The following is a 27,140-nucleotide window of genomic DNA, read 5'->3' on the forward strand; positions in this document are numbered from 1 at the left end:
TTAACATTTGCTTTCTTTTTCTTTCTCCTTCTTTGTTGTTGTTGTTGTGTTTTTTTGTTCTTTCGGTGAGATATTTTCCCGGTCATTCTCGTTTCGTGAGCGATCTGTGCGAGATTTGAAGTGGGGTTTTCGAGAAATTCAAGATCGAGAGGGATTAAGGTTTTGGGTGGACAAAAGCTGAGAAAGATAGTAGATTCTGTTTGGTAAAATACTAAATACGCGTTCCTGGTTTGTCATAGCCCTGAAATTTGTTTAAGGTACTTTTTCTTTTTTCTTTTATTTTTAATTTCATGTAGATTTCAATGCATATGAAATTTCTGACTTTATTAAGTATTGATATGATAATCTTTAAGCTTTTTACATTCACTAACATGTTTAATAATAACATTATTTTAGTTTTATGACTTTGGGATTGTTGTGCGTTCAAAAATATTAAGATTTAGTTTAGTTGGATGTGCGTGTTGTCACTTTAAATTCTTTTGGATTTCAAGGTTTGTTTGGTTTTTGCTTTGATGGGAATGAGGGATATCTTAAAGATTTTACTGTTGCTGTTTATGTTTACTACATTGATTACCACTATAGTTGTCTTTTGAATATGAATGTGATGCTCTTGTTCTTGTAGAATCTATTGATTACCAGTATACTTGATGTTTCTAATCTTCATGTGTTGGACTCGAATTTTTGTAGAAGCTGATTTTGGCAATGGACAGTCAATCTTCTGATGTAAATGCCCTTGGGGATGCTCTTCATGAGTCGCTAAATATCCAACATGTTCAAGTGTCGGAACCTGCATCTGATGGGCATGAGGGGGAGGAAGACATACATGAATGGGAGGCAACTTGCCCAAAGAAGCACTTAATCAAGTCTGAAACCTTTCCATATCCAAAGTTAAGGTTGCCTCCTAATTCTTCTTCAGATGAAGAAGATGAAGAAGATGAGGAACCTGAAACAATATCACAGGGCCTCCACTCTGAGGAATCTAACGATCATGCCTACTCACGATCGATATCTTTGCCAGTAAGTTCTCATCTTTTTGCTAAACTTGTTACTGAACTTGTATATATTTACGCGCGGGCGCGCATTTACCTCCTGCACTGTCTTTTCTGTTGTGAGCTCATAAGTGCCTTTCAGTTTTCTTCTAACAAAACATTCTTTGCTACCATCGTATTTTGGCTGGAAATTTTTTTAGCAATAGACCCTAAATGTGAATTTTAGATGTGACAAAATAATGATGGGGAAATAACCGATAAACACCTTTTGAAGACTTATAAGAGGTGAAGGGAAGCGGGTTCTAGCATTCAAGCATTAATTTGAGATGCGTCAGATGATGGATAACTCTTGGAACCTTGCTTAGTTGGTTTAAGTTGAACTGATTTTATTTTATTGTTTAGGAAAACCTAGATGTGATTGTTTAGAAAAACTTAGGTTTGGTTGCTTAAATTTTGTATTTCTGCTGTAAGATGTCTTTTAGATTTATCAAAATGGCTGCACACTATTATTATTTAAAATGATGCTAGGGAATCATTGTAATGCTTTTTTTTATTAACTTTATATCTTCCAGACTCCTTTGAAGCTTGTGTCTGCAATGAAAGGTAGCCGTAGGACTGAGGGGATTCCGCCGAAGAAACTGCCTGTGAAATGGGCTCCTGATGTGTATGATCCAAGGCCTTCTTTGATGTCACACTCGGTTAAAAACAAGAGCTCACAGAAGTATAAAAACAGCAAGAAAAATGACAAGAAAAATGAAAAGAGAAATGGAAAGAAAGGGCAGAAGAACTCTTCACATGGGATAAGTGGCAAGGACAAGAAACAATCTCGCAAGGCTGCTAAGGGTTCTAATGAATTTGAGGTTTTTGAAGTTGGCAGCTCCAACTCCCACTGTGGGAACAGCTTCCTTAGAAAAGCACACACTGAGATGCACTACCCGGTTGCTGAAGCATTATGAGTCGACATTTCTGTACCATGTCCTATCATTTGTTCCCATGTGTGTGGATAAATAAGTATTTGCCTTAACTGTTTTATTAGTTCTTGATGGTCTAAGAACTTTGGATGATACATGCACTACTGTGTGGTGATAACTTTTTAACTAAGTTAATATATGGTGTTTGATGCTTTGTATATAGCAGTATTGATTTCAAAGTTTGTATTGTAGGTAGATTTGTATCCATGTCTAGTCTTGATGAAAGAGGCCTCCTTAGTGCTAAGTATATGGTGAATTCCTTTTTGTTTCCACCACAGGTAGAACCTTGTTTTCATGCAAGTCTAACCAGCATTTTGATGGCTTTGCTGAAGCCTGGCCCCATCAATTCCCACTAATTATACTAGAACGAAGGGTCAGAAATCACTAAATCAGTGTTTCCAGATCCAAAGCCTATCACAAGTCTTGTAAGTAGGTGATACTTTCCCTTTTCATGGTAGAGATATATGTTCAGACTTAAGTATGGGGCTGCATTGGAAGGGGAAAAGAGGTTCTGTTTCTGTTGCAGACTTGCCACAAATGTGTTAGCTTATAGCCTATCGATTCTACTATGGTCTAGTGAATTATTAGGAGTTTCTACCAGAGACTCCCAGTTCAGATATTGATTTCCTAGACTCTCCTAATTTTTTCTTATGATAGTAGGAATGAGCTCCAAAATTTATTTGCAATCATGCAATGTTGATTGTTGAAAAATGGTTTGCGTAAGCAGATCTACATGAGATACAACAATGATAAAATATTAAATTAATAATCAATATATGATAAAGAGGGTTTAATTGTTTGGAAATCCTGAAGTGAGAATAAATAAGAGATGGCACAAGTGTTCTTTTATGTTGTGTATTCTGCATTTATTTTGACATAATCATAACTTAAATCACATCCCCAAGCTTGCCCACTTCCCAATCCATCACCTGTTTGAAAGAAGAAATGAGGGAAATTAAATAAGATAAACACCAAAAGATGTAAAATCTCATTATGCTCATTTATAGTTAAGTAGAGTACTGATGCAATGAGAGTATGAGATGGCAGATATCTTTCGGAATTTCCTTTTTTAGACATTATCTGTTGGGTAACTAAACATGAGTTGTCAACTCTGCACTATATCTTTTTTATGATAAGATCGCGCTAAATCTTAATATTTGAGAAGATGGCTGCCCAAATGAGCAAATACTAAATTCAGCTAGCCAACTTGTTCAACCACAAGAAATACAGCCCAGATTAGCCACCGAATGGTAAAAGAGCTAACACATTGTTTTCCGTTCTTTTTAAAAATGAATAGTAGTTATTTAACTTGAAGAGAATTCAGGAATCCTAGCCCTTTAACAACTAAGCAAATCTGCAGCCTAAGCAGGGACATGAGCATCACCCTAACTGAATTGTTTGGATTCAGTCTGAATCATTCAGATTATGGACAAACATTCTAAACCAATACTAGTATTCATCGTGTAAACAAACGTTAGCAGGCAAAATTGCATTTATATTTTTTTTCTTTTTAACAAAATTATGTGGATCCCACCCTCTAGGGGAGTGTTATCCCTTAACTGGCTAATTTTAGTGGACTTGGTAGTTTTGGATTTAACTATAAATAGGGAGCAAATTAGCATTTGTATGCTTCATGAGTACTACAGAAGCTTACCGACTGATATATGTATTTTAACTGTACTGTGGGTTTCACCAGCCTTCCTCAGATAGTTACTTGCTGCAGCCCTGAAAACATCTCCAATTACTTAATACATTGTGGGTACAAGCTGAGAAGAATTTGTAAACAGAAAGTGACATGCTTAAAAGGCAATGTGCACATGTAAAATGCTTAGAAAAAAAAGTGCACCCGCAACATGCTTGCCTTCACAGAATCAAACCTGCAGTCATCTATACAGGAGAGTCCTCTACCTCAAAAAATTCAGTTCTAAAACATGGGGTATAAACTAGCTTGGGAAACGAAGTGTTCACACTGGAATTTGGATGATGGCTACATTCTGGGCCTCTCAAAACTGCAACTATTATCGCAAAGTTGATTACCTTTTTTAACACACAGCAACCAAAGAAGCATTGTTTAGAAAAATTTCAAGATGATACCCCGTGCTGTGACAGGTACCAGATTTTAGTGACACACCGATGGTAACAGTAAGTTAATCAAAGGAATCAGCCTATTCTCTCCCCCGCCCCACCAAAAAAAAAAAAAGATAAGAATAGAAACTTATGATCAACTTCCACAGAGCATTGGAAATAATATATGTACACTGGGTGGAACTAAAATGAGGGGGGGGAAAAGCATACGCAAGATCAAATCTTATAGAGAAAAGAACTAGTTCTTGGTTATGCCCCAGATTTTAATATAAAAGTCAAGCCTTAGAATTACCGGTCAAATGGTTGTGGTTCCCCAGCATACATGAGCAGAATATCCCCTAGCAATACTCGAAGCTTGTTTTGGTGGAAAGAAATCCCCGCATAGCCTGCAGCAGCAGCAATGCGCCCCCAATTTGGATCTCTACCATATACAGCAGCCTGCTTAACAAAACTGACAGAAGATTAGACTCTAATGTGAGATATTGGAAGGTTGGTCAAGTTTAAAAATCATGCCTTAACAAGTGAAGAAGATGCTACTGAGCGTGCAATCTTTGCTGCTTCAGCCTCACTGTCTGCACCTGCCACACTTACCTATACACCAAAGATAAAATTAGATAGAAGATTTCAACATATCGGCCGGTCACTTCTCTAAAATCACAGCATATTGCTGAGTTTGAAATCATAATTAAGTCATAAAGATTTTTGTAATTTGCAAGTTACATACACACAATGGGTCTTTAACCCACAACGCATAGCCTCACCCTCCAACCCATTATTACAGGAGGAAGTGCCATTTGAACTAGAATCAGTCATAAATATAAGCTTCAATTTTTTTTGTTTTTTCATTCTCTGTGAAAAAATCATGCTGGTTCTTTGTTTTTTTAATTAATTAATGCGTAAGAGGATACTGCTTCATAGATATGAGAGTTGTTCCCTCTCACATTGCTCCCCTAAGAGACTTGTTTCTTGTTCATAGTTGTGTTTATATCCAGTATTAGTTACAATCAAGAGTAGGTGTGGTAGGTTACTATTAGATGTCCAATTTTATAGAATGGGGCAAATGTACAGCATCAAATTTGGCTCATAAGCAGAGATAACATTAACTTTTGATGCAGACCTCTATTAAACATGTTGCTCCTTCTCCATCCCAAGCTATTGATTTGGCAAGACCTTGCATTACCTGAAAATTTGAAATTGATAAAACTTTGAATAAATTGAACTCAATACCTGGTTTAGATCCATACAATATTACAATTTGAGGCCCGTGACTAATTATGGCCCTTCTCATGAAATTATATAAAATGCAGAACCGAGTCCTAGGAACAAATTTGAGCACTATCAATTTTATTTTATTTTTGATAAATTAAAGCATTAGCAATTGAAAAGAGTTAAGTGCAACACTACAATTTTTTTTTTTTTTTGGTCAAAAAAAAAAAAAAAAAAAAAACTTTTACAGTCTTGGTGAACAAAAAAATTTCAGTAATGTTGGATTAGGAGGTGTAAATAAATTCAAGGGTTTTGTTAGCACCAGGAGGAAGGGGAACAGAGGCATCCAAATACAATGGAAATTTGGTGCAAGTTTTGCAGAAAACAGATCTTTATCAATGAGAAGATAATACTTGTAAATTTATATGATTAAGTGAATAGTTTAATAGCAGCATAACTTACCGCATCAAGGCATGCTTGGAGTTGCAATGCCTCGTAACTGTCTATGGAAGCTATCCTGGTTGATCCAGATAACCCGCTAGCCAAAGCAATAACAGTATCATTGGTACTAGTATCTCCATCTACCTGTTGCACCAAATCAACCATCTGTTATATTTACAGTTTTCATATGTCCCAGAAGTGGGATTAATCACACCATGTCAAAAAGGAAACTGGGGTACTTATTCATGGCAACAAGCGTGCTTGCCAAAGATGACATATGGATCATAGAACAGGAGTATCATATGCAAATTTATAAGATCAGAAATTAGGTCATGTATATGCCTATATTCATCAATGTGAACTGGGAAAATTGTGTTCATTAAATATCTAGGAAGCAAAAACCTCTCTTAAGGCTAAATTATTATGGGGAGAGGAGGAGCTTTCTGTTAATGAATAGTGGTGACTAGAAGAAATATTGATTACACAAAGAATCAATAATCATTAGGAAAAATAAAAAACAAAGAGCAGTGAACAAATTAGTTAAACCTCTGATTAGCATCAACTGAATGTAAATAACTTGGAAGTTCACACACCTACAGCAGACGTGATGGGCAATAGGAGAGCAACCATGAACAGAGGAACTGAACCAACCCAATCTAAAAGTTACCAGCTTGGTTCATTTTTCTTTGAATTTTGGTTATATTTGGGTTAATAAGTTTTCGAAACAATTGTACTCAAATTCAGTTCCAGGTCAAGTAGTCAAACCCCAACAAGAACTGACCATTAGGTGGATCACACATCATTCAATAGAAGACATCACCCCACTCCATATAAAGAGGACAATTTTACTTATCAAGAGAGAGAGAGAGAGAGAGAGAGAGAGAGGAAAACTATACTTGTTTTGGCATTATGATTAATTGTATTGACAATGAAATTTACAGAGAGCTCTCTTATGACATAATACCAAGACAAAGATGCACATATAGAATATACAGAAATATTGCTATTAAGGAGAGGTAAAGGATGTGCAGGCCAAAGATTGGCGTCTAAACATCAAGCAGTCCAATATGAGGTAAAGTTCATCCCATTGACAGGAGATAATAAGAGAAACTGTAAAATGGGTATAAAAGTCAACTCCAGTGTGATTTACTACATTCACAAATGGGTGATCATTACATGCAAGAGACAAAATAGGAGAGTTACTTATAACACCTAAATTAAAGGAAGTCTGTGTAAAAGTGGGCACAGCGAAAATTACAGAAATGATAGCCAAGTCAATAATCCTATAAAATGGACAGGATTAAAGCAATGATATTCCATACAGTTATCTGGTTGAAACTCCTGTTTACAGCTATCTGCACCATCTTTCTCCAAATATCACTTGTAACCAGGGCATCAGTTGTTATTACCTGGAACACATAAAGCAATATAAAGGAATGGAAAAGAAATGTATGCTTCCCACAAAAGTTGCAAGAGAACCGTGAGGATACATACACCAAGCATGGTAGCCATATTTGGGTGGATCATCCCAGAACCTTTTGCCATTCCCCCAACTCTTACTGTTCTCCCTCCAACCTGAGGAATTTATAACTTTTAAAGGCCTGTCTTTGCCAGGAAGTTAAATTTCCAAGATTAATAATATTGAAGAATCCTAATTTCCTGGGATGCAAGTTCTGTAAGGTTGAGATAAGGCTATTCTATATATCCAACAACATTTTCTACAAAGGAAGAATGTTAACTTGCTTATTGCTTTTTATTGACAAGACACAGCCCATTGCTGAATCAAACCATTTTCCTCAACATTAGATATTGTCCTTATTAAACTCTACAGAGTCACCAATTATGCATTAGAAATCAAGAAACCAACAAGAGTTGCTCCTGTTTGGTCCTTGATCCAGTATCCATATTCAATGCCTCATCTAAGCAAGTAGCACAATTACCTCTCAGGATATGAATGCTGATAATCATTGGTTTATATTTGTCACGGTAACACATATGCATGCAAACTGACACAGAAAACAAGTACTTTCACACCTGAGATTCAATTGCAATGCTCTTGCTAACAAGGTCAGTCGTTGTGATTGCCACTGCTGCAGAATCTGCCCTGCACATGTGCTGATAATATTCAAGAATGTTTTAATAAACATGACATAGGAGACTAAACAACCTATCAAGGAGATCACTTGAAGCTTATACATACTTCGATACAATAGAAAGAATCAACATAGAAGATTGGAAGTAGAAAACATAGACAAGCAGGTGCCTTCATAAACATGGATTAACGTCAATAACACAAACTAAAATGAAGAAAGCATGAGCATTACCCCTCAGTTGATGATGAGAGCAAAGCAACTAATTTTGGAAGTGACTTTAAAAGTGCTTCCTGCATAAGCATTAGAGTATCAATTATATGTAAAACATTGAAAGCAACAAGGCATGTTATTAATCTGACAAAAGAAATTGCAGCAAAAAATTTCAGCTGATCTATTCGGCAGGCATGGTGCATATCAATGTGATCAGTATAACATACATAAGGTCACCAAGTTACCTTCTTTATTCTTTGACCAATTACACCAGTGGATTCAATCAACACTTCTTCTGGTCTCCTTTGAAGTAGCTGCAGCAACGAATATTCTTAGTCTAATTAGCAAGAAAAAATTGAACCTGCACAACCACAATGATGGGAATGAAGTGTTCAAACTCTGAAGGTAGCATACCTCAGCAAGCATGTTGGCAGATTCTATCACATCCTGGTATCCTGCATCACCCTGGACATCATTGGTAGGTCATTAAGCCACATAAGACTTGGTTCACACTCAAAGCAACAACATTTTTCCCCCTATTCAATGAATCTCTCAAAGTAACAGGCTGACAGCAAATAATGTGGTTGACTTGAATAAACCCCTAGTCTTTGCAAGGACATGGCCTCAGTGCCCCCGGGGGGAGAACAACCATTAACTTTGGTATTGTACCACATTTTAACTGAAACTATGCAGTTACTGGACAGAAATGTACAAGCAAAGCATCTATATACTCAGATATCTTACCGTTGCTGCATTGGCTTGGCCTGCATTTATTAACACTGCACGTGCCTGATGAGTTGCCAAAATTGAGTCATTAGCAGATAGATAAGAAACTGAAAACATAATAATAAAAAATCTGAATAGCAACCACACAAAAAATCCCTATTTTGATTTATAGGCCATACTATGGCAAAATATGTGTTGAATGAGTAACTTATACATCAAATGTTCAAGGTAGCAAGCCCTTTAAAACAAAGTATTGTCGAAAGTATAATCTAGCCAGAAACAAATAATAATCATAATAATATCTAAAATTCATGCTAGCTACAAGTTCATCCCTCCCTTTATTGATTTATGGTTGACAGAAAAAGAAGTTGAGTACCGTTTTTGAAATGTCTAACGCCTTCTTGCAGTATAACACTGGTGCAGCAGCAACCACATTCGTTGTAAACGCCCCTATAAATAAATATTGACATGAAACAGTATCTCCAATCAAATCCTTTCCTTTCTTAAATTCTCAAAGAGCCAATATTGTTCCAAGTGCACACAACTCAAGAAAAATACTTTAAAGACCATAAACAACTGGAAAATAAGTTTTACTACAAAACAAAAGCATAAAAATGATCGAAACTAAATTTGCTAAGCAAAATGAAAGCTAGCTAACCTGCAGATGTGGCATCCACATCACAAGTGACAAGGGCAAGGTCAGGTTTCTCGCCTTTAGCACGCAAACCGCCATACATTCCGGCAGCTTTGAATCCCTCAGCGGCAGTAACTCCCCCAGGAATCTACACATTATTCCATTTTCCTTACATTGATTACATATTTTACCAGTGACATTAAGATGGTTTTTTTTTTTTCTTTTTTCTTTTTTTTTATAAATATGTTTTCAAAAAGTACTTTTTTGACAAATATATGCAAATTATGTTTCCCAAACAAAGAAAAGAAAAATGATCACCTGCTTCCATGGGCCTTCGGGGAGAAAAATCGGAGCCTTTGGAATGTAATTGGAGGCGTCAATATTCCCAGTGGTTGAAACAGCACGGACTTTGAATTCCCTCTGAGACGAACCAAACGAGCTCCAAATCTGTGACTGAGATATATATACAGTTCCTTTATTCAACTATTTTTAAAATTTTCTGAGCAACCAAACAGATTGTTGAGGCGAATATTACAATGTGAGAGAGTGATACTGACCTTCGGAGCACTTAGTGGTGGTGGTGGCAGTTTCATCATGGAGACGCAGTGAGAATGAGGAGCATATAGACACAGATTATTCATGTTTGTTTGCGACTGTAAATGTAAAAGTATTGTTTCTTTTTTCTTATTTGTAGGCGTTTTTAAAAAAAAGACGAGTGTGACAACCTCGGAAGGTTACAAAAATTGTTCAGACCAGTTCACCACCTTCCGAGGTTGAAACACGAAGTTGAGATCCTCTGCCAACTAAGTAGCCTCACTTCTCTCTCTATGCTACCAAAGAAAAAAAAAAAAAAACCAACAAAATTTCTTAAGATCACTTATGGAAGTTTTTGTGGGAGCACTTTCGTCTCACCCCTAATCAAGTATTGTCCTTTTTTGGAGATGTGAGATTGAGTAGACCCTTGAAGATATGCACAATATCATTTTCAAAAAGGACAATACTTGATTGGCCTATTACACTCATTTTTAGGCCAAAAACTTATAAGACATGAGTGAAAGGCGTCTCTCTCCGATGTGAGATTGAGCAAACACTTGAGAATAGGCACAACGCCGTTTCCAAAGAGGACAATACCTTATTGGGAGCCGAGACAAAAGTCTTCCCACAGTTTTCAGAACATTATTGAATTTTAATTTATCTCTAATTCTCTATTTGCCCTTTTTTTTCCTTCGTGTGAGATAGTTTTATTACGATATTCCGTTAGTAGGATAAAAGTCTTTTATCATCAGACTAATTTGATAACAAAATCTTTTACTAATTAAACTAATTAGAACACACAATTTCCTATTCGTCTTAAGTTTCTTAAGTTTAAAAAATGATTCTTAATTGTCCCACTATCTATTAGTTTCTTTGCCTAAGAGTTTAGCAAAACGTCCATAGTTTCTATGTCTATGTCTAATGGAACAATGAGGTATTATCTTTTAGGTGATGTGACAACATTTTCACTATCAAACAATTACTCATCAGCTTAAACAAATCTGGAACAGCCATATCTGTTACCCACTCTGCCACTCGGATTCAAATCCGCCTTTAACTAGAAAAATGAAAAAATAAAAATAAAACGCTTTCCACTCAAAACAAACGAAATGAAACCGAAAAAGAAAAAAAAAACCGAGAGGGGGGGGGGGGGGGGGCCTTTGACAACCTGATGAGAATCGTGGGATCCCTCTCAATTCAACCCATGGAAAATTTTGAAGGTAAAAGGACTTGGTTGTGTCAACAGACATTGAACTATTATACATTTTTCACGGTGTTGATATAGGTACCCTGGGAAAACATTAGAGGGCCCTCTAAGATTCAGTGCATTTCAACTGAATTTGAAGTCGAAATCCTCAGAAGTTAGAACCAGTTATAACAAGTTCCATACCACGTAAATAAAATTTTAGCAACACAATGAATAACAAGGCCTAACAGGCTAAAAGCAATAGACCAACAAGGCATTGAATTAAAAAAGGTCAAAAAGTTTCATTTTTCTCAATGGTTAATGCAATAGAGTTCCATTTTCACCAATTCAACATGTATATTGGCTAAATAATGTGTAGTATAGTCTCAAACAGTAATCATATCCCAATGAGATCCACTACAGCTTCTAATACATTCATCCACACCATCCAACAGTCCTGTTTGTTCTGAAACCAGTTTCGGAAGGCTCTTGCTGTGGCTGAGGTGGAGGTCTAGGCTCCCTTGGTTTGGCAGGGTCAACAAAAATAACCCATCCATCCAAGAACTTGGCATTCATTCCTTCTCTGGCCTTCTCAGCTTCTTCTATGGTTGCATATGAAACAAACCCAAACCCCTTTGATCTTCCAGTGGCTCTATCAGTTATGACTTTTGCTGCAGGATCATTAAGTCAGTTGGTCAGAGTGGAAGAATAAGGAAGGATGCAAGGAAGAAATATAACCAAAATATGTTTGCCTTTTACCATCAACAAGCTGGCCAAAAGGAGAAAATGCCTCTTGAAGCTTTTGATCTGTTGTAAGTCTGGAAAGACCTGTTTTTGTTACACAAGGATAAAAGACAGTCATGCTTCAAAATAAGAATTTCAAGTAAAATGTAAATTGTAGGTAGACGCCCATTATCTTCAGTCTGTTTTACGTAGCCTTGAGAAGAGACACTAGGCAATAAATTTGCTACTAATCCTTTAACTATTCCATAACCCTTGATGCCATTATGATAAAATACATTAGTTTTAATAATGTAAGAAACCGGTAAGTTACATAAGCTGATGATAAGTTGATAACCTCATAAGATGAATTAGAAAAGAAATATCAACTGTCCTATGTGCAGAATCCATCAGTACTAACTACAAGCCTTATACTGCATCTCCAGTGCTAGTTTGATAGCAATTGCCAAATTTTGAGCAGATATGTCAGGTTGGCAGGGAAGATGCACCCAGCTCAAGTTATTGGGGGTAAAAGCCAAGCAGTATGGTTACTACTGGGCCATGCTCAACCTGTCTCACCCACCTTTAAACCCCTAAAACATCCAACAAATCGTAATGCATTTAAAGAAATTTATACTTATGTAATAAACAAACAAATAAATGTTAGATTTTAAGATCCGCCTGTTGGAAAATAAAATTTATGACTAACTTATTCACACAATCACTCCTTTGATTTTAGAACTAACTTAGATGGTTCCACAACTAGATTCTCTAATTGGTAGCACTAGCTATAAAATGGGATTTGAGATGAATGAAGATTGATAAATATTTATCCAAAATGTCAGTGCTCTTAAGTAGCAACAGTCATCTACACCATCCTAAGGTATGATAATATTTCCTTGAGCAATAAACCAAGCTCTACATTCAAGTGACAAAGGGCAGATGGTATTATGAGAACTAAGCACCTGCAAACATGATCAGGTAGATATTGTGAATACTTCCACTTGTTTTTATCAGAAATAAATATACATATCTCTTACTTTGAACAAGCTTAGAATTCTTAATTTAAATAAGCATCACTGCTAAAACAAGAACAAGATCCATCAACAATGTCATCTAGAGATCAATTTAATTGGCACATAGCAGCGCCATCCAGGCAACTTGAAACCACCCCCCAAACTTAAAAAAAAAAAAAAAAAAATCAAATGATTTATCCTAAAATTTCAGCACTTTCATTTTAGAAACCCCAAAATGAAAAGACATTTGAAATCACTTTGTTTGTTACAGCTATTCAACCAAAATAATGATCTATTTGATATTGACCTTAAAATTCAGAGCTTTGAAATACAGAAGATTTTAAATACTGCAAAACCAAGACAAAGATAATAATCAGAAAACAGATTGCACAATTGCTAACTCACTTTTTCGTAATATAAATTACAACCGGCTGATTAGACTGCTAAAGCTAAATCACAAGCACAAGGCATTTCTACCCTCTAAAGAATCACCCAATTGCTAACTCACTTTTTCTTGACATAGATCATAACACAAATATAGACAATATCAAAGAGTAATTACTATGTGCAATCAACAAATCTCAAACGTCGGATGTTATTCATTTGTTTTGTGAACCCTTCGATGTTGCTTTTTTTCTTCTTCTTTTTTCTTTTTTAGTAGTGTCTACGACTCTACAGTCTACTACGCACTCTTGGACATATGTGAAGGAAAAAAGAAAAAAAGAAAAAGTGTATATTGTAATAAAATAAATATGAAACCGGGAGTGTGTATATATACATATATATCTTAATTGGTCATCCATTCTTTCATATTACCCAAAAATACAAGAAAAGTTTTCCTATATAATATTTACAGCGAAACTTTTATATATGAGAAATGTTAATAGATATTCTTAGAATATTTGTTAACAATTCATTTAAGATAAAAATAAAAAAAAAAAATAATGTTTTGATAGTTTTTTTTTCACTTCTCATAAAAGTGATGTCAACATTTTCTTAAAATAGATTGTTAATCATTGTTTTAAAGGCAATCGTTTTATATATATATATATATATATATGACCTTAGTAAGTCTGTTGGTTTTAGACTAATAGGAGATTGTAGAAGCAAATGAAATATCATTGGAGAATTATTGTGACATTATTAAGGGCCAAATTTTACTGCCAAAGGCCGCATTAGAAGGCCAAATTTGGGAAATATATTGCAGTAAAATTCAGTTGGCACTCTTTAAAACTTATCTCAATTTCAAACATGTATTAGTGGGACAAAATTGGGAAATGCCCCATTTGGGTAAAAATAGCAGCATAATGCCCTTTTCTCCAAATTATATAAGGAAATGCCCCTCTTTTGTAACTCGATTTTCTCAAAATCGAGTTATAAAAAAAAAAATTCTGGAGCCCTATAGCGGCGTTTTCAAGGACTTATAGTGACATTTTCAGGATCTATAGTGACGTTTTATAACTCGATTTCCATAAAATCGAGTTATAGGCAATTTTTTTTAATTTTTTTACTTATAACTCGATTTCTTATAAATCGAGTTAAAAAACGCCACTATAGGTCCTAAAAACGTCACTATAGGCTCCTAAAAAACGCCGCTATAGGGCCTAACTCGATTTTGAGAAAATTGAGTTACAAAAGAAGGGCATTTCCCTATATAGTTTGGAGAAAAGGGCATTATGCTGCTATTTTTACCCAAACAGGGCATTTCCCAATTTTGTCCTGTATTGTATTAGTGTATGTGTAACATAATTTTTTTTTTTTTCCTTTTTTTCCTTTTTGTGAACCCTTAGATGAATTGATCCTTCTCCCACTCTTTTTTTTTAAATAATTTTTTTTATATACTAGAATTTCAATCTATATCTCGATATGGATAAAAACCTATGACAATATGGAATTGGCTTTATTTTAGTAGTGCTAAAATTCTTTGCCTACGGAGAGAAATGGATCCCTAGGAAAAGACAATGCATTTCCACTCCTTCATTATCAGTTTATATATACATTCCATACCTTTCTTTTTGGTTTTAAACTTTTAATCAAAAAAACTATCTGCTTGTGATAGAATCCTTTCCTTCCACCTTTTACCTTATCTTGGATCTTCTCCTCTATCCTGGCTAACAACTGTTGCTTTGATTTGTCTTGGCTTAAGGGGACCCAAAGTGTTTCGAGTGCAGAGTTGTTGATTTGAGGTCTAAAAGAGTAGACCGATGAATCTTTGGTTTAGAGACTTGCTTTTGTTGATAGAAAATCCCATGTGATTTAGAATCGAAGACGCAGTGGAAGATCCTCCACCAAGAACGCGTCGAATGCCAGAGACGAAGGCCATTGTAGGAATTTGGGAATGATATTGATTTGGGTTTTAGAGGATCCGCAAAACCCTAGTAAAACCCTCGATAGGACAGGAAGGTTGGAACTTGGAATGAGAAACGTGTTGAGTGTGAGAGAATCTTCTAGTCACGACAGATGGTAATTACTATGTGCAATCAACAAATCTCAAACGTCGGATGTTATTCATTTGTTTTGTGAACCCTTCGATGTTGCTTTTTTTTTTTTTTTTTCTTTTTCTTTTTTAGTGGTGTCTACAGTCTACTACGCACTCTTGGACATATGTGAAGGAAAAAAGAAAAAAAGAAAAAGTGTATATTGTAATAAAATAAATATGAAACCGGGAGTGTGTATATATACATATATATCTTAATTGGTCATCCATTCTTTCATATTACCCAAAAATACAAGAAAAGTTTTCCTATGTAATATTTACAGCGAAACTTTTATATATGAGAAATGTTAATAGATATTCTTAGAATATTTGTTAACAATTCATTTAAGATAAAAAAAAAATAATAATATTTTGATAGTTTTTTTCACTTCTCATAAAAGTGATGTCAACATTTTCTTAAAATAAATTGTTAACCATTATTTTAAAGACAATCGTTATATATACATATATATATATGACCTTAGTAAGTCTGTTGGTTTTAGACTAATAGGAGATTGTAGAAGCAAATGAAATATCATTGGAGAATTGTTGTGACATTATTAAGGGCCGAATTTTACTGCCAAAGGCCGCATTAGAAGGCCAAATTTGGGAAATGTATTGCAGTAAAATTCAGTTGGCACTCTTTAAAACTTATCTCAATTTCCAACATGTATTAGTGTATGTGTAACATTTTTTTTTTCCTTTTTTTCCTTTTTGTGAACCCTTAGATGAATTGATCCTTCTCCCACTCTTTTTTTTAAAATAATTTTTTTTATATACTAGAATTTCAATCTATATCTCGATATGGATAAAAACCTATGACAATATGGAATTGGCTTTATTTTAGTAGTGCTAAAATTCTTTGCCTACGGAGAGAAATGGATCACTAGGAAAAGACAATGCATTTCCACTCCTTCATTATCAGTTTATATATACATTCCATACCTTTCTTTTTGGTTTTAAACTTTTAATCAAAAAAACTTATCTGCTTGTGATAGAATCCTTTCCTTCCACGTTTTACCTTATCTTGGATCTGCTCCACTATTCTGCCTAACAATTGTTGCTTTGATTTGTCTTGGCTTAAGGGGACCCAAAGTGTTTCGAGTGCGGAGTTGTTGATTTGAGGTCTAAAAGAGTAGACCGATGGATCTTTGGTTTAGAGACTTGCTTTTGTTGATAGAAAATCCCATGTGATTATGCTAATAGAGCACCCAATAATTTGCACAGGTTTAATTTTCATTTTGCTTTTTTGTTGGGTGTTAAAAAGGCTTATACATTATCACTCAAAAAAAGAAAACATATAGTATAACAGTAAATCGAAAAAAAAAAAAAAAAAAAAAAAACAAACAAACAAACAAACTAAGCAGCATGAGGGCCAAAAACGTAAACCGAAAATAAGATTTATATAAATATGAACAACATTCTGACTTCTACAAGAAAATAGCTTTCTCTTTATCAGGATCTTCAAGTACACGATAATGCCAACTACATCAACTTTCCATTCCTTTTTTTGATAAATAAAGCCAACTAAATCAACTTTCTTCCTGAACAAAGGGTAACTGAGTTTTTGATAGACATTTTTGTACATATATGGAACTAGAGGGCAAAAAAAAAAAAAAAAAGCAAAGTTTCAATAATACAAAAATAAAATTTACCGCATGCATGCGCAATAAAAGGTTAGCATGCACTGTTTTTCTTGTTCTACTTCCTCCTCTTCCCTTCTTTCTTTCTTCTCTTCTTTTTTTTTTTTTTTTTTCATTTATTTAACACTCCCTTCTCCCCCACTCTACTCCACTCTACTCAGTTCTCATTCCTAGTTTGTACAAGAAAGAAACAATGTAGCTGGCTGCTGGCCAAAAACAAAATAGCAGCACCAATACATGAAAATAGAATCACTTATACAAAAATTAATGAATAAGTCTTCACATCTTCATTGATGGAGTCATTTTGGACTTGAAAAAGCTATCACTCCATTCTTTGCTGCACAGACTTCTCTAGCATTGCTGTTCCCTTGAAAATTGTCAGCTGAACCTCCCTCATATACTTCGACAACTAGCCAGTAAAATATCAGTCAATAATTGTTTCACATTCACTATTTACCAACATGAAGATGGAATATGAAGTTCAATACCATTCTAAATAAGACTATAATAGTAAAAAGAAAATACGTCCACCATCATATTTTATTAACTAATGGGCACTGAAAAAAAAAAATAAGACAATAGACACTCATGTCATACAGATCTCTAAAACAGGAACTTAATCCGACCCTTCAAACATTCGGAAATTTTCCCAAAGTTTCTCCTTTTCTTTGTACATGTTATTTATTGGGAAAATTGTATTTTTTATTTAGGGGTGGTTTCAAATTAAACCCCATATTTTTAGAAGATTCAAATAAACCCTATAATTTATGAAAGTTTCAACTCAAACCATAAACCCTCTACACAAAATGTTGTAAATAAATAAATAAAAAAGTACTTATAAAATGACACCATACGTATTGGATTAAACAATGATCATATATAATAGACACATGTTCAATAATCACAAGGTGTTGCTTTTTTTAAGGGGTGTAAAGTTTCAATTGAAATGTCTTGCAAATGTAATGAAACTTCTAAAAGTAAAGAGCTTAATTTGACATCAACCCCTATGGAGCTTAAAATGTAACTTATCCTATTTATTGTGCACAGCTCCATGGCTAAACAGCACCTCCACCCTCCATAAGAATGAGACGGTGCACGGGGTCATGGGTTGAAGTCCCATGGTTCTTTCACTTACCGATCAAAAAAAGGAAAGGCAGCTTAATGTTTTCTCAGTGTTCTTTAACCTGTTCAGATGACTGTTTCATTCTTTTCTGTTTATATTTTTTTTTCCCCCCTTAAAGTTGTCTGACATTCAGATGACCTATAACTAATTTGCCCAAAAAAAAATCAGGTAAATATATTTTTTTAATCTGCATGAGTCCACTGTCACAGAATTCACTTACTCTCTCCTCACTCATCTTTCTGAAGCCTAACTTCTTTGTCCAAATTGACTCAGCATCCTCAGCAGCAGGGAGCACCAGGTTTTGCACATCCATGGAAACCAGCAACCTCTCTATACATGAAAACAATGCTTGGAAATAACCCTAAAAATAAAAATACAATAAAAAACAAATCATAAGATTACCCATAAAAAACATGTAATATTCAGGAAAAGGAGGGAAAGAAAGCGGGTGGGGGGGCAATATTAACATCTACAACATAGCAAATTTAAAAAACAACATGAAACTGTGGAAGTACTGACTTTTCCTTGATGTTCTCTACTGGTGGCCACTAGAGGAAGCTCAGCGACATCTCTGCCAAAAATTCGGAGAAGACCAGCTGATACAACAACGGACCTGTGCATGCATTAAACCAGTAAATATATGATGATTGAAATGTCTAGAATAAATCTCAAGAAACCCTAAACAGAAACATAATCAACATTGTGCCACGAAAGAAACATACTTCACAATTAAAACAACACAATACATTCCTCCAAACTCTTGCCCAGATATATTTCTCCTGCAAAAAACAAAAGAAAAATAAAAACACATTATGGTAATTTCCAGAATAACCAAACATTCAAAATAAAGTCATAAGAAGTTTAATATTAGGCCCAAGCATGCAATTAGAATTTCTAAACAAATTGTTTAAATGGACCTAACCGCAGTGTTTAAATGAAATGCTAAACAAATTGTTAAGGTTAGATAAGGAAAAAAAAAAAAAAAGGTAATTAGAATATTCCTGTGTTTAAATGCAATATTCAAAAAGGTATTTTATTTTTAAATCATCCTGGTTGACCAAGGAAAGATAATTTTATGGGTAAATTTCTTTTGCTTCTAAAACATCAAATAATAAAGAACATTTTTTAACTTTCCCATATCTGATAGTAGTAGCCATAATAATGTATTTGCTTATAAGACCTAGGAGAGTATTAAAAAAAAAAGGTTGTTTGACATCAGTGAAATAGCAAGAGAGGTACCCACAATACCTGCTATATAATGGTGTTCCAAAATATAATGTCTCACACATCAACCGTTAAACAAAACATATGCTAGTAGCCTAGTACAAGAACCAAATGCCTCTACTCTTCTCACCAACTAGTCCCACATTAACAACAGTCATAAATTTAGCCACCTCAACTCTTTTTGGGGTAAGTAAATGCCACTTCAACTATCGCAAAATATTTATGGAAACCATCATAAAATGCTAGCAAAACACACACTGCACACATGCACCCACAAGAGAGAAGAATGAAAACAAAAGGTAGTGTAATAAGCACATGTCAAATACTACTTACCCATAGACCATAACAGGAATTAGATCACGACCCGATTTTGCAATAATAGGGTCAAAACACTCCTGGCAAAAATATAGGACAAAAAATTAGTCAAAAGAGGAGAACAATTAATAACTCCAATAACTATAGTATAACCAAGTTCTCCAGACACAAACACACAAATATAAGATTTAACAGCAATGGGGAAAAAGGAATGACAACTAAAATATTTTTCATCAAACAAGACTTTAAAAGCAGATAATCAACAATGGGGAAATTTTGGTTCAAATTCACATTTTATCAATCAAGGTTCCAAGTGACTCTTTCACAAGATATCACTGTTTTGTTAAGACAAGTTGGGATCCAACACAGTATATAAACAACTACTTACTCGAAAAATAGAAGTAGCTGTTGAAAGCAAGGGTAGATGCTCTGGATAGCGACTTTTTCCACTCATAATTTGCCACTGAACATCATTTGCATCCCCATCAATAAATAATCCTTTCTCTACATGCTTGTTGCTTATTATGTTAAACAATGAAGCAGGAACTGTCTCTGTTCCATGGGAAACTGAATTCTGTAGAGCCACATGGATCTTATCACAGTCATCACAGCAGAACCACTTATCCTTAGGGAGTTCCTGAGATACGATTCAAGCAAAATATATAAGCCCCTTTAAACGGCCTTATAAGAAAAACCTATTACAAGGTTCCCAGACTTACTTCTAAATTGCATAGCCCACTGTCTCGCAAACATCCTACATGGAACTCCCTCTCACACTAAACAGAAATAAAGAGTTAGGTTAAAAAAATGTCTAAAAAAATTATCAATACTAAAATTGATGCTTGCACGCTTAAGGGGAAAATGAGAGCCATACTTGGTCACAGAGCATAACTGTTCGCTCATCGAATTTAGCAACACTGAAATCATGAGCCCTAAGAACAAAACAAAAATTGTCAAACAGTTGATTAGCCTAATTATAAAATCAAAAGAGGAAGTGCATCGCTGGCACATAATATAATGCTAACTGATCAACATAAACAAGAAAACAAACAAATAAAAGAAACTTCCACTTCAAAAGGCAAAAACAGATCTTCCACCAAGAGGAAGCCCCTTCTTTACTAGTTTTTTCTTCTTTGATAGGTACCCCTTCATTAGGGCTAAACAATCCAGTCCATACACAAAACATAAGCAACTAATCTATAACATTTTAAAAACAGTTAACCCATTGCTTTATCATGTATCCATTTTTCCGCCCAACATTATTGATTTAAATCCACATTTATTCCATTAGTTCCCTGTACCTGCTCCCAATCACCAAAAAATTCTTTCAAGAACTGCGTAGGACGATAATGACCAAGTGCCGAAATTAATAACAGGTTGATAAGAACCCCTTCCCAAGCAATTACAAAGTAAAAAAGTATCTAGCAGGGGGAAGAGAGATAAAAAAAGATGAGGTGAACTAGAAAAACAAAGACCACAAATCCACAAAGACATGCACAGGAAGCATTTTTTATTTGGGAAGAATAGGATAAGAAAAATAAAACTCCCTTGTGTAAACTGAAAATGGCACATAAATGAAAACAAAAACAGGAAAAACAAAGGATAAATCTGTTTCAATCACCCACTACACATCAAAGGGGAAATATAAGGTTGATCATATCTTAAACATGATTCTCTCAGATGCCAGACAATTTAATCAAGTCAAAGAATGTCAGAGATACTATATTACCATGACCACATTTGGCACCAAGTCACAAAATTTTGTGTATCATCTTCTCACATAACCAAATAAAAAATAACAAACAACATTTTGCAATTTTCAGGGATAACAAATTATAAATTAGAGCAAGCAACCTGCAAACAACACAACCACCATATTCAGATTCAGGAGCTTTGACAACTCGTGTCAACCGTATAACAATTGGTCTCACAAGACTTGAGGATTCTCCAGCAGCAGATTTTCTGCCAGGGCCAGGTTTTTCTATACAATTTGGACAGTGCCAATCACCTTCAGGAACACACTCTAAATCCAAACAAGCTGCAACACAAAAAAATCCAGCTGAAACAAAAATGAAAGAAAACTGTATACCGAAAAAGCATTAAGAGTAATTTAGACATAAAGAAGTAATCATAAATGAAGAGTAAAATACACACACATATGTATATATACAAACACACACATACATATACATATAAAAGAAGAAGAAGCTGACATATCTTTCTAAGGTCTTTTTCTATATACAAATGCCTTTTTAAGGTAATTGGAAATGATATAATAAGGTATTCATCTCTGAGAAATTGGGCTGGCAATATTGGATTTAGAAAACTCCTCAACGTAAAACAAAGACCATTCATTATCTAGTGGAAGCAATATGAGTCAAGTTATATGTCCTGCTAGTGCAAGATAAAGCTGAAGAAAGATGTGAGGCAAGACAGTATAAAAAGACAGGGTAGCCTTTATGTTTTATGCATAATTCAAGTGTACCTAACAAAACTTCAAACAAAATTGAGAAACCAATATAACACATATGGAAAGGTGACACATATAATGTACAACTTATTTTCATTTTTGAACAGAATGTACAACTTTTCAAAGCATCACCTTTTTTAAGGTACAGCTGCACTTTTGCACAATAAATAAAATAAACTGATGAAAGTAAGCTCATCCAAACACACTATGATCTTTAACATCAACTAAATCCAAGCATAAAGCAATAAAGAAAATCAGAAGCTAGGTACCACCTGCATGAAAAGACCGTGGGCATCTATCACAGGCAATCAAATCCCCCCCATCTCCACACACTGCACACATATCATCACTGCCACCTGTGGTAAGGTTTTGTCCACTTGCCAATGAAATAGCTATATCATGGAGTGTCAAACCATTAGAGATATAGATGTGGCGGTAGCTGCAATAAGACATATAAACTAATTACATTACAGCAAACTAACTCAAACAAGAATCACAGTACTTTAAAGGCTACTCACGGTTGACGCCTGGCAGCCATTCCAGCATGTGCTTCAAACTGTGAAGGGCTAATCTGTTCGCAGGTACAAGTGATAGTATTATTAAGCAATAGAGGGAGGGAGGTAGAAACAGGTAAACAAGCATGCAATGCAAATTTCAAAACTTGATGTGGTCCATACAACTCAATGATCATACCTCTCTGTCACAGCATCCACAGACAATACCATTCCCCTGCTTGTAGCCGCCTAATATTTTCTGTAAAAGACAAGAATAAAGAACCACATCAGCAGAACATCCACCATAAAAAGAACCAATCACCAACACTAAAATATTTCAATACCTGTCCTTTGACATAGTAAGCCAATTCAGCACCATCTGGAAGTCCATTTGGCATGAAAAGCAACCGGTGCAGATCATTATCCCTGCCAATTCAAGAAAACTCCCCAAGTAAGCAAGTATAAACCCCATTAATAAACATCCTATTGAAATTGGGAAGAAGCATAGTAGAAGATGAAAACAAATACCTTTTCCTAGTGCCACCATCAGTAGTTTTCTTCTGTTGTGTAATTGAGCTAGAAACATAGGAGTTCGGTCTACAAAACACGTATAATGTTGGCGTCCAAAACAGAACAACGCATATAGTTCAATAAATCAATTTAGTGAAGAAGAATGTAGATTGCTGAACGAGAAATGTATGGAGAAAAACAAAGAGAGAGCATACTTTTTCATTGCATATTTCCGCTCTTCATATGCCTCTATCGTATACATTTTCCTTTCAAAATGGTTGTTCTGCACAAAGGAACATGAAGCAGGGCTAACACTTTCTTCAAAAGCTGGACTGGAGTAGCTAGAAGTTTCAAGAAAGCAACATTGTTAACCCAAATAATTAATCATAAACAAGTTCAGTTGCCATGCCCAAAAAGAAAATTAGAAATCACCAAAAACACAATCAAGAAAACAACTAGAATCTAGGCTTAATAAAATCATGCACAAACTTTATGCAAATTGATGGTGTCTTCCACAAATATCTACAGGTAGATAAATTAATTCCTTTGCTCTACATGAACCAAACCAACCAAGCCCTGTGGATCAATCCAAAGGGCAGCAGAGCTAGCACCCACTAATGGAGATTAATAATGTTTTACCTCATATGTGAATGAAGCAACGGAGGAAGCTTGCGGTTATAATTTCGATTGGATTCAACCTTTCCATCACTCTGTTGAAGACTTTCTGCAGGGTACAAAAGAACCTCAAAGTCTGAACAAGACCATAAAAGAATAGACACACAACATTTGTTTTCTTCAACTTCTCTCTTTTCCTATGCAAGTTCTCATTACAAGTATATATATGCAACCTCTTCCCCCCCCCCCCCTCCTTTTTTTCTGATCTTTTGGTTCATATGTAACTAAAAATGGTTTGAAACCATAATACCTCACCCTCGGCCAACACTTGTGAGGGAAGGAAGTGCCATTTGAGGCAGATTCCAAATAAAACAATTTAAAAGATCAAATAACAGTCATCACCTTTCCAAAGCTGGAAGAACTCCTCATTGACAGATGATCCGGCCGAATCCTTTATCACTTGATCAAGTATGCTGAGTGGTGCAGTCTTCAGTTCTTGTATAATACTATAAATTGGCCTCCCATTCTCCAAGTATATGTGATTATTTGGATGTCTGGTCTTGACACCAGCATGCTGCTCAAACTCATAGGCACTTAAAACCTGTTCATACCATTCAATCAATCATTAATCACCACTACCAAACAAAAGCTCCAGTAACCAGAAACAATTAAAACTGCACGACTTACTCTCGAAAAATCACAAGACGAACAAGAACACAAATATCCACCACCATTTATGATTCCCTGAAGCTCTATCTGACATTCCAAAAAAATATAAAAATTTAAACAACAACCCAATGAGGTTGCGGATTCAAAACCCAATTGTGCACGCGTAACATACCAACAAAATAAAAAATTATATAGAACTACAATTTACCTTCCCCGAAGTAGAAACATACTTCACTCGAGCCCCATCAAGAATACCAGTAGCTAACAGCTTCTTGACATTCGTAGGAACAACCTTCTCAGACACATTAAACTCATTATTAGAACTACCTAAACCCGATTTTCTGGGTCCCAAGTACTCCTTCCCATATATGCTTTCTACCATGCCCCTACCAGAATCAATCATCGCGGCCGAATAATCTCGTTCAAAATGGACTCCATATGACATGCCAATAGCAACCCCATTAGTCTCAGGCTGAGACACCACCGAAGCATACGACTGGTTATCATAGTCCTCTCTTCTTTTACTAAACTTAAACGTAATTTTCCTTATTCCAGTAGACCGAACATCCTTGGGAATTTCCATCACAACCCGGGACGTCTCAACAGCACCGGAGGCCGAGGCCGAGGCCGAGGCATCAGCATCGTGAGAAGTGTCATTGTCATCATGGTGGCTCAATGCCTCGTCTGAACTCGAACTCGAGTTACTTCCCAAACATGTGGAGGTGACTTCACCGCACTCCACCTGGTTGTTACTCCCATTCCCATTCCCATTCCCAAGTCCAGGTGATTGGCTAGTGAATTCCTGAACGCTACTAGACCCGTTCTGCTTCGGCGAACAAGTGTTGGGGTTCGAAACTTCTGACCGAATGTCTTCGTTCGAAACCTCCTTCGCTTGCTTCTTGTTTGGAAACAACGGTTCCGCCTCGACTTCTAGAAGATACTGATGATCGCGCTTCAACTCATTCGTCGTGTTCTCGTTTTCACTGACTCCATTCGTCAATACATCCAAACACACTGCTCCTTCCTCTCCCATTCAGCCACAAAATTCAATTCCTCCCAAACAGCAAAACTGAGCGAGAGCATTCAAAAACAAACAGCACGAGAAGCCAAAATCCCCTCTTAATTATGAACTATGAACTCAAAGCAAAATATATTTGAATTTGAATTTGAACTTGAATTTCAACGTTGGCCTCTATATAACAGAAAAAAAAATATATATTTCGTAACCTCCACGCTAGAAATCCTAAAACAAACCAAACACATTAAAAAACCGTTATTGTAATCAATAACCGCCTGAACTGCTTTTTTTTTTTTTATTTGAAATAATGAAAAGAAAAAAAATTACCTTCAAAGCTTTGGATAAATCCAAATCTGCAAAAAGAAATCAAATCGAGAAAAACAAAGGGCCCTTGGAGTGAAATTTGAATCTTACAGATCTGAGATTTGCGGAGAGAACGAAAGCTTTTTGGTTCTAAGCCAGAGATCCAAATAAGAATATAGCGCGCGATTTGATAGGATTAGGGTTTTTGTGTTTGTGTTTGGGAAAAAAGAAAAGGTAAAAGAAAACGAAATTGATAAAAAGGCAACGTACTGAGCGGCAACAAACTGAAACGAAAAGCTGGTTTCGCGGTCGAGATTTAATTTCGAGGGAGAGAGATAAAAGAGTAGGAAAGAGTTGAAAAGACAGAATAAAATATTATATAGTAACAAAAAATCAGGAAGAAGTTTTGGAAGCAACGAGAAGAGAAGTGGATATCGTGATGGAGCCCACTTTAGCTGACCTGTAATGTGTCTCCACGTGGCATATATTGCGGCTTGAAACTGAGGACCCATCAGCATGAGTAATAAAAGTCCAGATCACTATAGGCTGTTTGGCAGAAGAGAATGAATAATGTTGTTTAGTTGTTTTTAATATATATGTGAATGAAAAAGTGTGTAATAGTGTAAAAATATGTGTTAGTGTATTTAAAAAGCTCTAAAAGTTGCTTAAAATAGCCTACCAAACAGGCCTATCACAAATAATTTGACACAACTTAAACACGTGATAAGTAGAGATTTGATTTTTTTTTAAGTCTTTAAAAAGTTTTGTGAGAATATTATTAAGTAGGAAATGTAAATTGTTTATATTTTTTAAATTTTTTTATGCCCATTAATTCTAAACTCTTTGATTTTATATACTACTTTACTTCCAAGAAATCAAGTACTGTGTAAAACAAAAATTTCACTTTTTTTTTTCTTTTGTAAATTTTATATTATTAAGTAGAATATAAATATTTAAGATGGTAATTAATATTAAATTGTGGACTAGGAAATGATTTATCTTTATCTTTTTTTTTCTTTTTATATGGTACTTTACTTTCAAAAAACCAAGTACTAGGTAATTTTTTTCACTTTTTCTTCTTTTGTAAATTTTATATTATTAAGTGAATTATAAATATTTAAGATAGTAATTAGTATTTAGACTTTAAAAATATATATATATATATATATAGAGTATGAATTATATATATTTAGTTGATTTATCTTTATCTTTTCTATTTCTTTTTCCTTTTGTATGATACGTTACTTTCAAGAAATCAAGTGCTGAATACATTTTTTTTTCTTTTATAAATTTTATTTATTTATTCATTTCTTGCAACTATATTTTTCAAATTCTCAACCATTATATTTTTTAAATCTCCAAAGATTTTCATTTTTGCTAACATTTTAATTTGAAATTTATCAAATCTATATAATTTGGAATGAAATTATTCATTACTTTTTCCCTACAAATTTTTTTTTTTTTTTTTG

General features: G+C 34.9%; 4 protein-coding genes across 7 annotated transcripts; 1 reads left to right on the forward strand and 3 right to left on the reverse strand.

The window, feature by feature from the left end:
• On the forward strand, positions 1-2,122 carry LOC111989516 (uncharacterized). The gene is made up of 3 exons (XM_024021309.2): positions 1-257; positions 688-1,017; positions 1,562-2,122. Exons 2-3 carry the CDS (start codon positions 703-705, stop codon positions 1,943-1,945), a joined length of 699 nt encoding a protein of 232 aa, XP_023877077.1. The 5' UTR covers positions 1-257; positions 688-702; the 3' UTR covers positions 1,946-2,122.
• Positions 2,123-2,707: 585 nt separating this feature from the next.
• LOC111989515 (arginine biosynthesis bifunctional protein ArgJ, chloroplastic) lies at positions 2,708-10,295 on the reverse strand. 2 transcript variants are annotated; one of them, XM_024021308.2, is made up of 17 exons: positions 9,913-10,295; positions 9,674-9,802; positions 9,380-9,503; positions 9,098-9,171; positions 8,740-8,784; positions 8,410-8,460; positions 8,241-8,309; positions 8,017-8,075; positions 7,727-7,796; positions 7,187-7,267; positions 7,015-7,101; positions 5,714-5,836; positions 5,163-5,225; positions 4,559-4,636; positions 4,338-4,483; positions 3,615-3,685; positions 2,708-2,889 (listed from the first exon to the last, which is right to left on the reverse strand). In XM_024021308.2, the coding sequence occupies exons 1-17, from the start codon at positions 9,994-9,996 to the stop codon at positions 2,807-2,809; spliced, it is 1,437 nt and encodes a 478-aa protein (XP_023877076.1). In that variant the 5' UTR covers positions 9,997-10,295; the 3' UTR covers positions 2,708-2,806. The 2 variants fall into 2 exon arrangements, with proteins under 2 accessions (XP_023877076.1, XP_023877075.1); XM_024021307.2 differs by having other exon boundaries at positions 9,674-9,808; positions 9,913-10,293.
• Positions 10,296-11,352: 1,057 nt separating this feature from the next.
• On the reverse strand, positions 11,353-15,291 carry LOC111989558 (organelle RRM domain-containing protein 2, mitochondrial). The gene is made up of 3 exons (XM_065772509.1): positions 15,037-15,291; positions 11,835-11,938; positions 11,353-11,746 (listed from the first exon to the last, which is right to left on the reverse strand). The coding sequence occupies exons 1-3, from the start codon at positions 15,132-15,134 to the stop codon at positions 11,511-11,513; spliced, it is 438 nt and encodes a 145-aa protein (XP_065628581.1). The 5' UTR covers positions 15,135-15,291; the 3' UTR covers positions 11,353-11,510.
• Positions 15,292-16,671: 1,380 nt separating this feature from the next.
• Positions 16,672-26,017, reverse strand: LOC111989551 (uncharacterized). 3 transcript variants are annotated; one of them, XM_024021345.2, is made up of 20 exons: positions 25,696-26,017; positions 24,559-25,419; positions 24,369-24,437; positions 24,084-24,282; positions 23,706-23,790; positions 23,282-23,407; positions 23,085-23,153; positions 22,901-22,982; positions 22,756-22,815; positions 22,581-22,633; positions 22,335-22,501; positions 21,447-21,630; positions 20,467-20,524; positions 20,312-20,368; positions 19,981-20,229; positions 19,611-19,672; positions 18,776-18,832; positions 18,573-18,666; positions 18,274-18,414; positions 16,672-17,339 (listed from the first exon to the last, which is right to left on the reverse strand). In XM_024021345.2, exons 2-20 carry the CDS (start codon positions 25,381-25,383, stop codon positions 17,253-17,255), a joined length of 2,724 nt encoding a protein of 907 aa, XP_023877113.2. In that variant the 5' UTR covers positions 25,384-25,419; positions 25,696-26,017; the 3' UTR covers positions 16,672-17,252. The 3 variants fall into 3 exon arrangements, with proteins under 3 accessions (XP_023877113.2, XP_023877114.2, XP_023877111.2); XM_024021346.2 differs by having other exon boundaries at positions 23,282-23,398; positions 24,559-25,593; XM_024021343.2 differs by having other exon boundaries at positions 24,559-25,593.
• Positions 26,018-27,140: the final 1,123 nt, after the last annotated feature.

The sequence above is a fragment of the Quercus suber genome, unplaced genomic scaffold (genome assembly GCF_002906115.3).
Source record: "Quercus suber isolate HL8 unplaced genomic scaffold, Cork oak 2.0 scaffold_60, whole genome shotgun sequence".
Classification (NCBI taxonomy): Eukaryota; Viridiplantae; Streptophyta; class Magnoliopsida; order Fagales; family Fagaceae; genus Quercus; species Quercus suber.

Excerpts from the sequence above, each read along its gene's own strand:
- LOC111989551 (XM_024021345.2), bottom strand. The coding sequence starts at position 25,383 with ATGGGAGAGGAAGGAGCAGTGTGTTTGGATGTATTGACGAATGGAGTC. Across the intron at positions 24,283-24,368 it reads CGTCTTGTGATTTTTCGAGA|GTTTTAAGTGCCTATGAGTT; the intron begins GTAAGTCGTGCA and ends TGGTATGAACAG. Across the intron at positions 17,340-18,273 it reads GAAAGATGAGTGAGGAGAGA|TTGTCGAAGTATATGAGGGA; the intron begins GTAAGTGAATTC and ends TTTACTGGCTAG.
- LOC111989515 (XM_024021307.2), bottom strand. The coding sequence starts at position 9,996 with ATGAATAATCTGTGTCTATATGCTCCTCATTCTCACTGCGTCTCCATG. Across the intron at positions 8,785-9,097 it reads CGTTAGACATTTCAAAAACG|GCACGTGCAGTGTTAATAAA; the intron begins GTACTCAACTTC and ends GCAACTCATCAG. Across the intron at positions 4,637-5,162 it reads GAGCAACATGTTTAATAGAG|GTAAGTGTGGCAGGTGCAGA; the intron begins GTCTGCATCAAA and ends TTTGGTGTATAG.
- LOC111989558 (XM_065772509.1), bottom strand. The coding sequence starts at position 15,134 with ATGGCCTTCGTCTCTGGCATTCGACGCGTTCTTGGTGGAGGATCTTCC. Across the intron at positions 11,939-15,036 it reads TTTTCTATCAACAAAAGCAA|CATGACTGTCTTTTATCCTT; the intron begins GTCTCTAAACCA and ends CTTATTTTGAAG. Across the intron at positions 11,747-11,834 it reads TTTTGGCCAGCTTGTTGATG|CAAAAGTCATAACTGATAGA; the intron begins GTAAAAGGCAAA and ends ATGATCCTGCAG.
- LOC111989516 (XM_024021309.2), top strand. The coding sequence starts at position 703 with ATGGACAGTCAATCTTCTGATGTAAATGCCCTTGGGGATGCTCTTCAT. Across the intron at positions 1,018-1,561 it reads CACGATCGATATCTTTGCCA|ACTCCTTTGAAGCTTGTGTC; the intron begins GTAAGTTCTCAT and ends TATATCTTCCAG.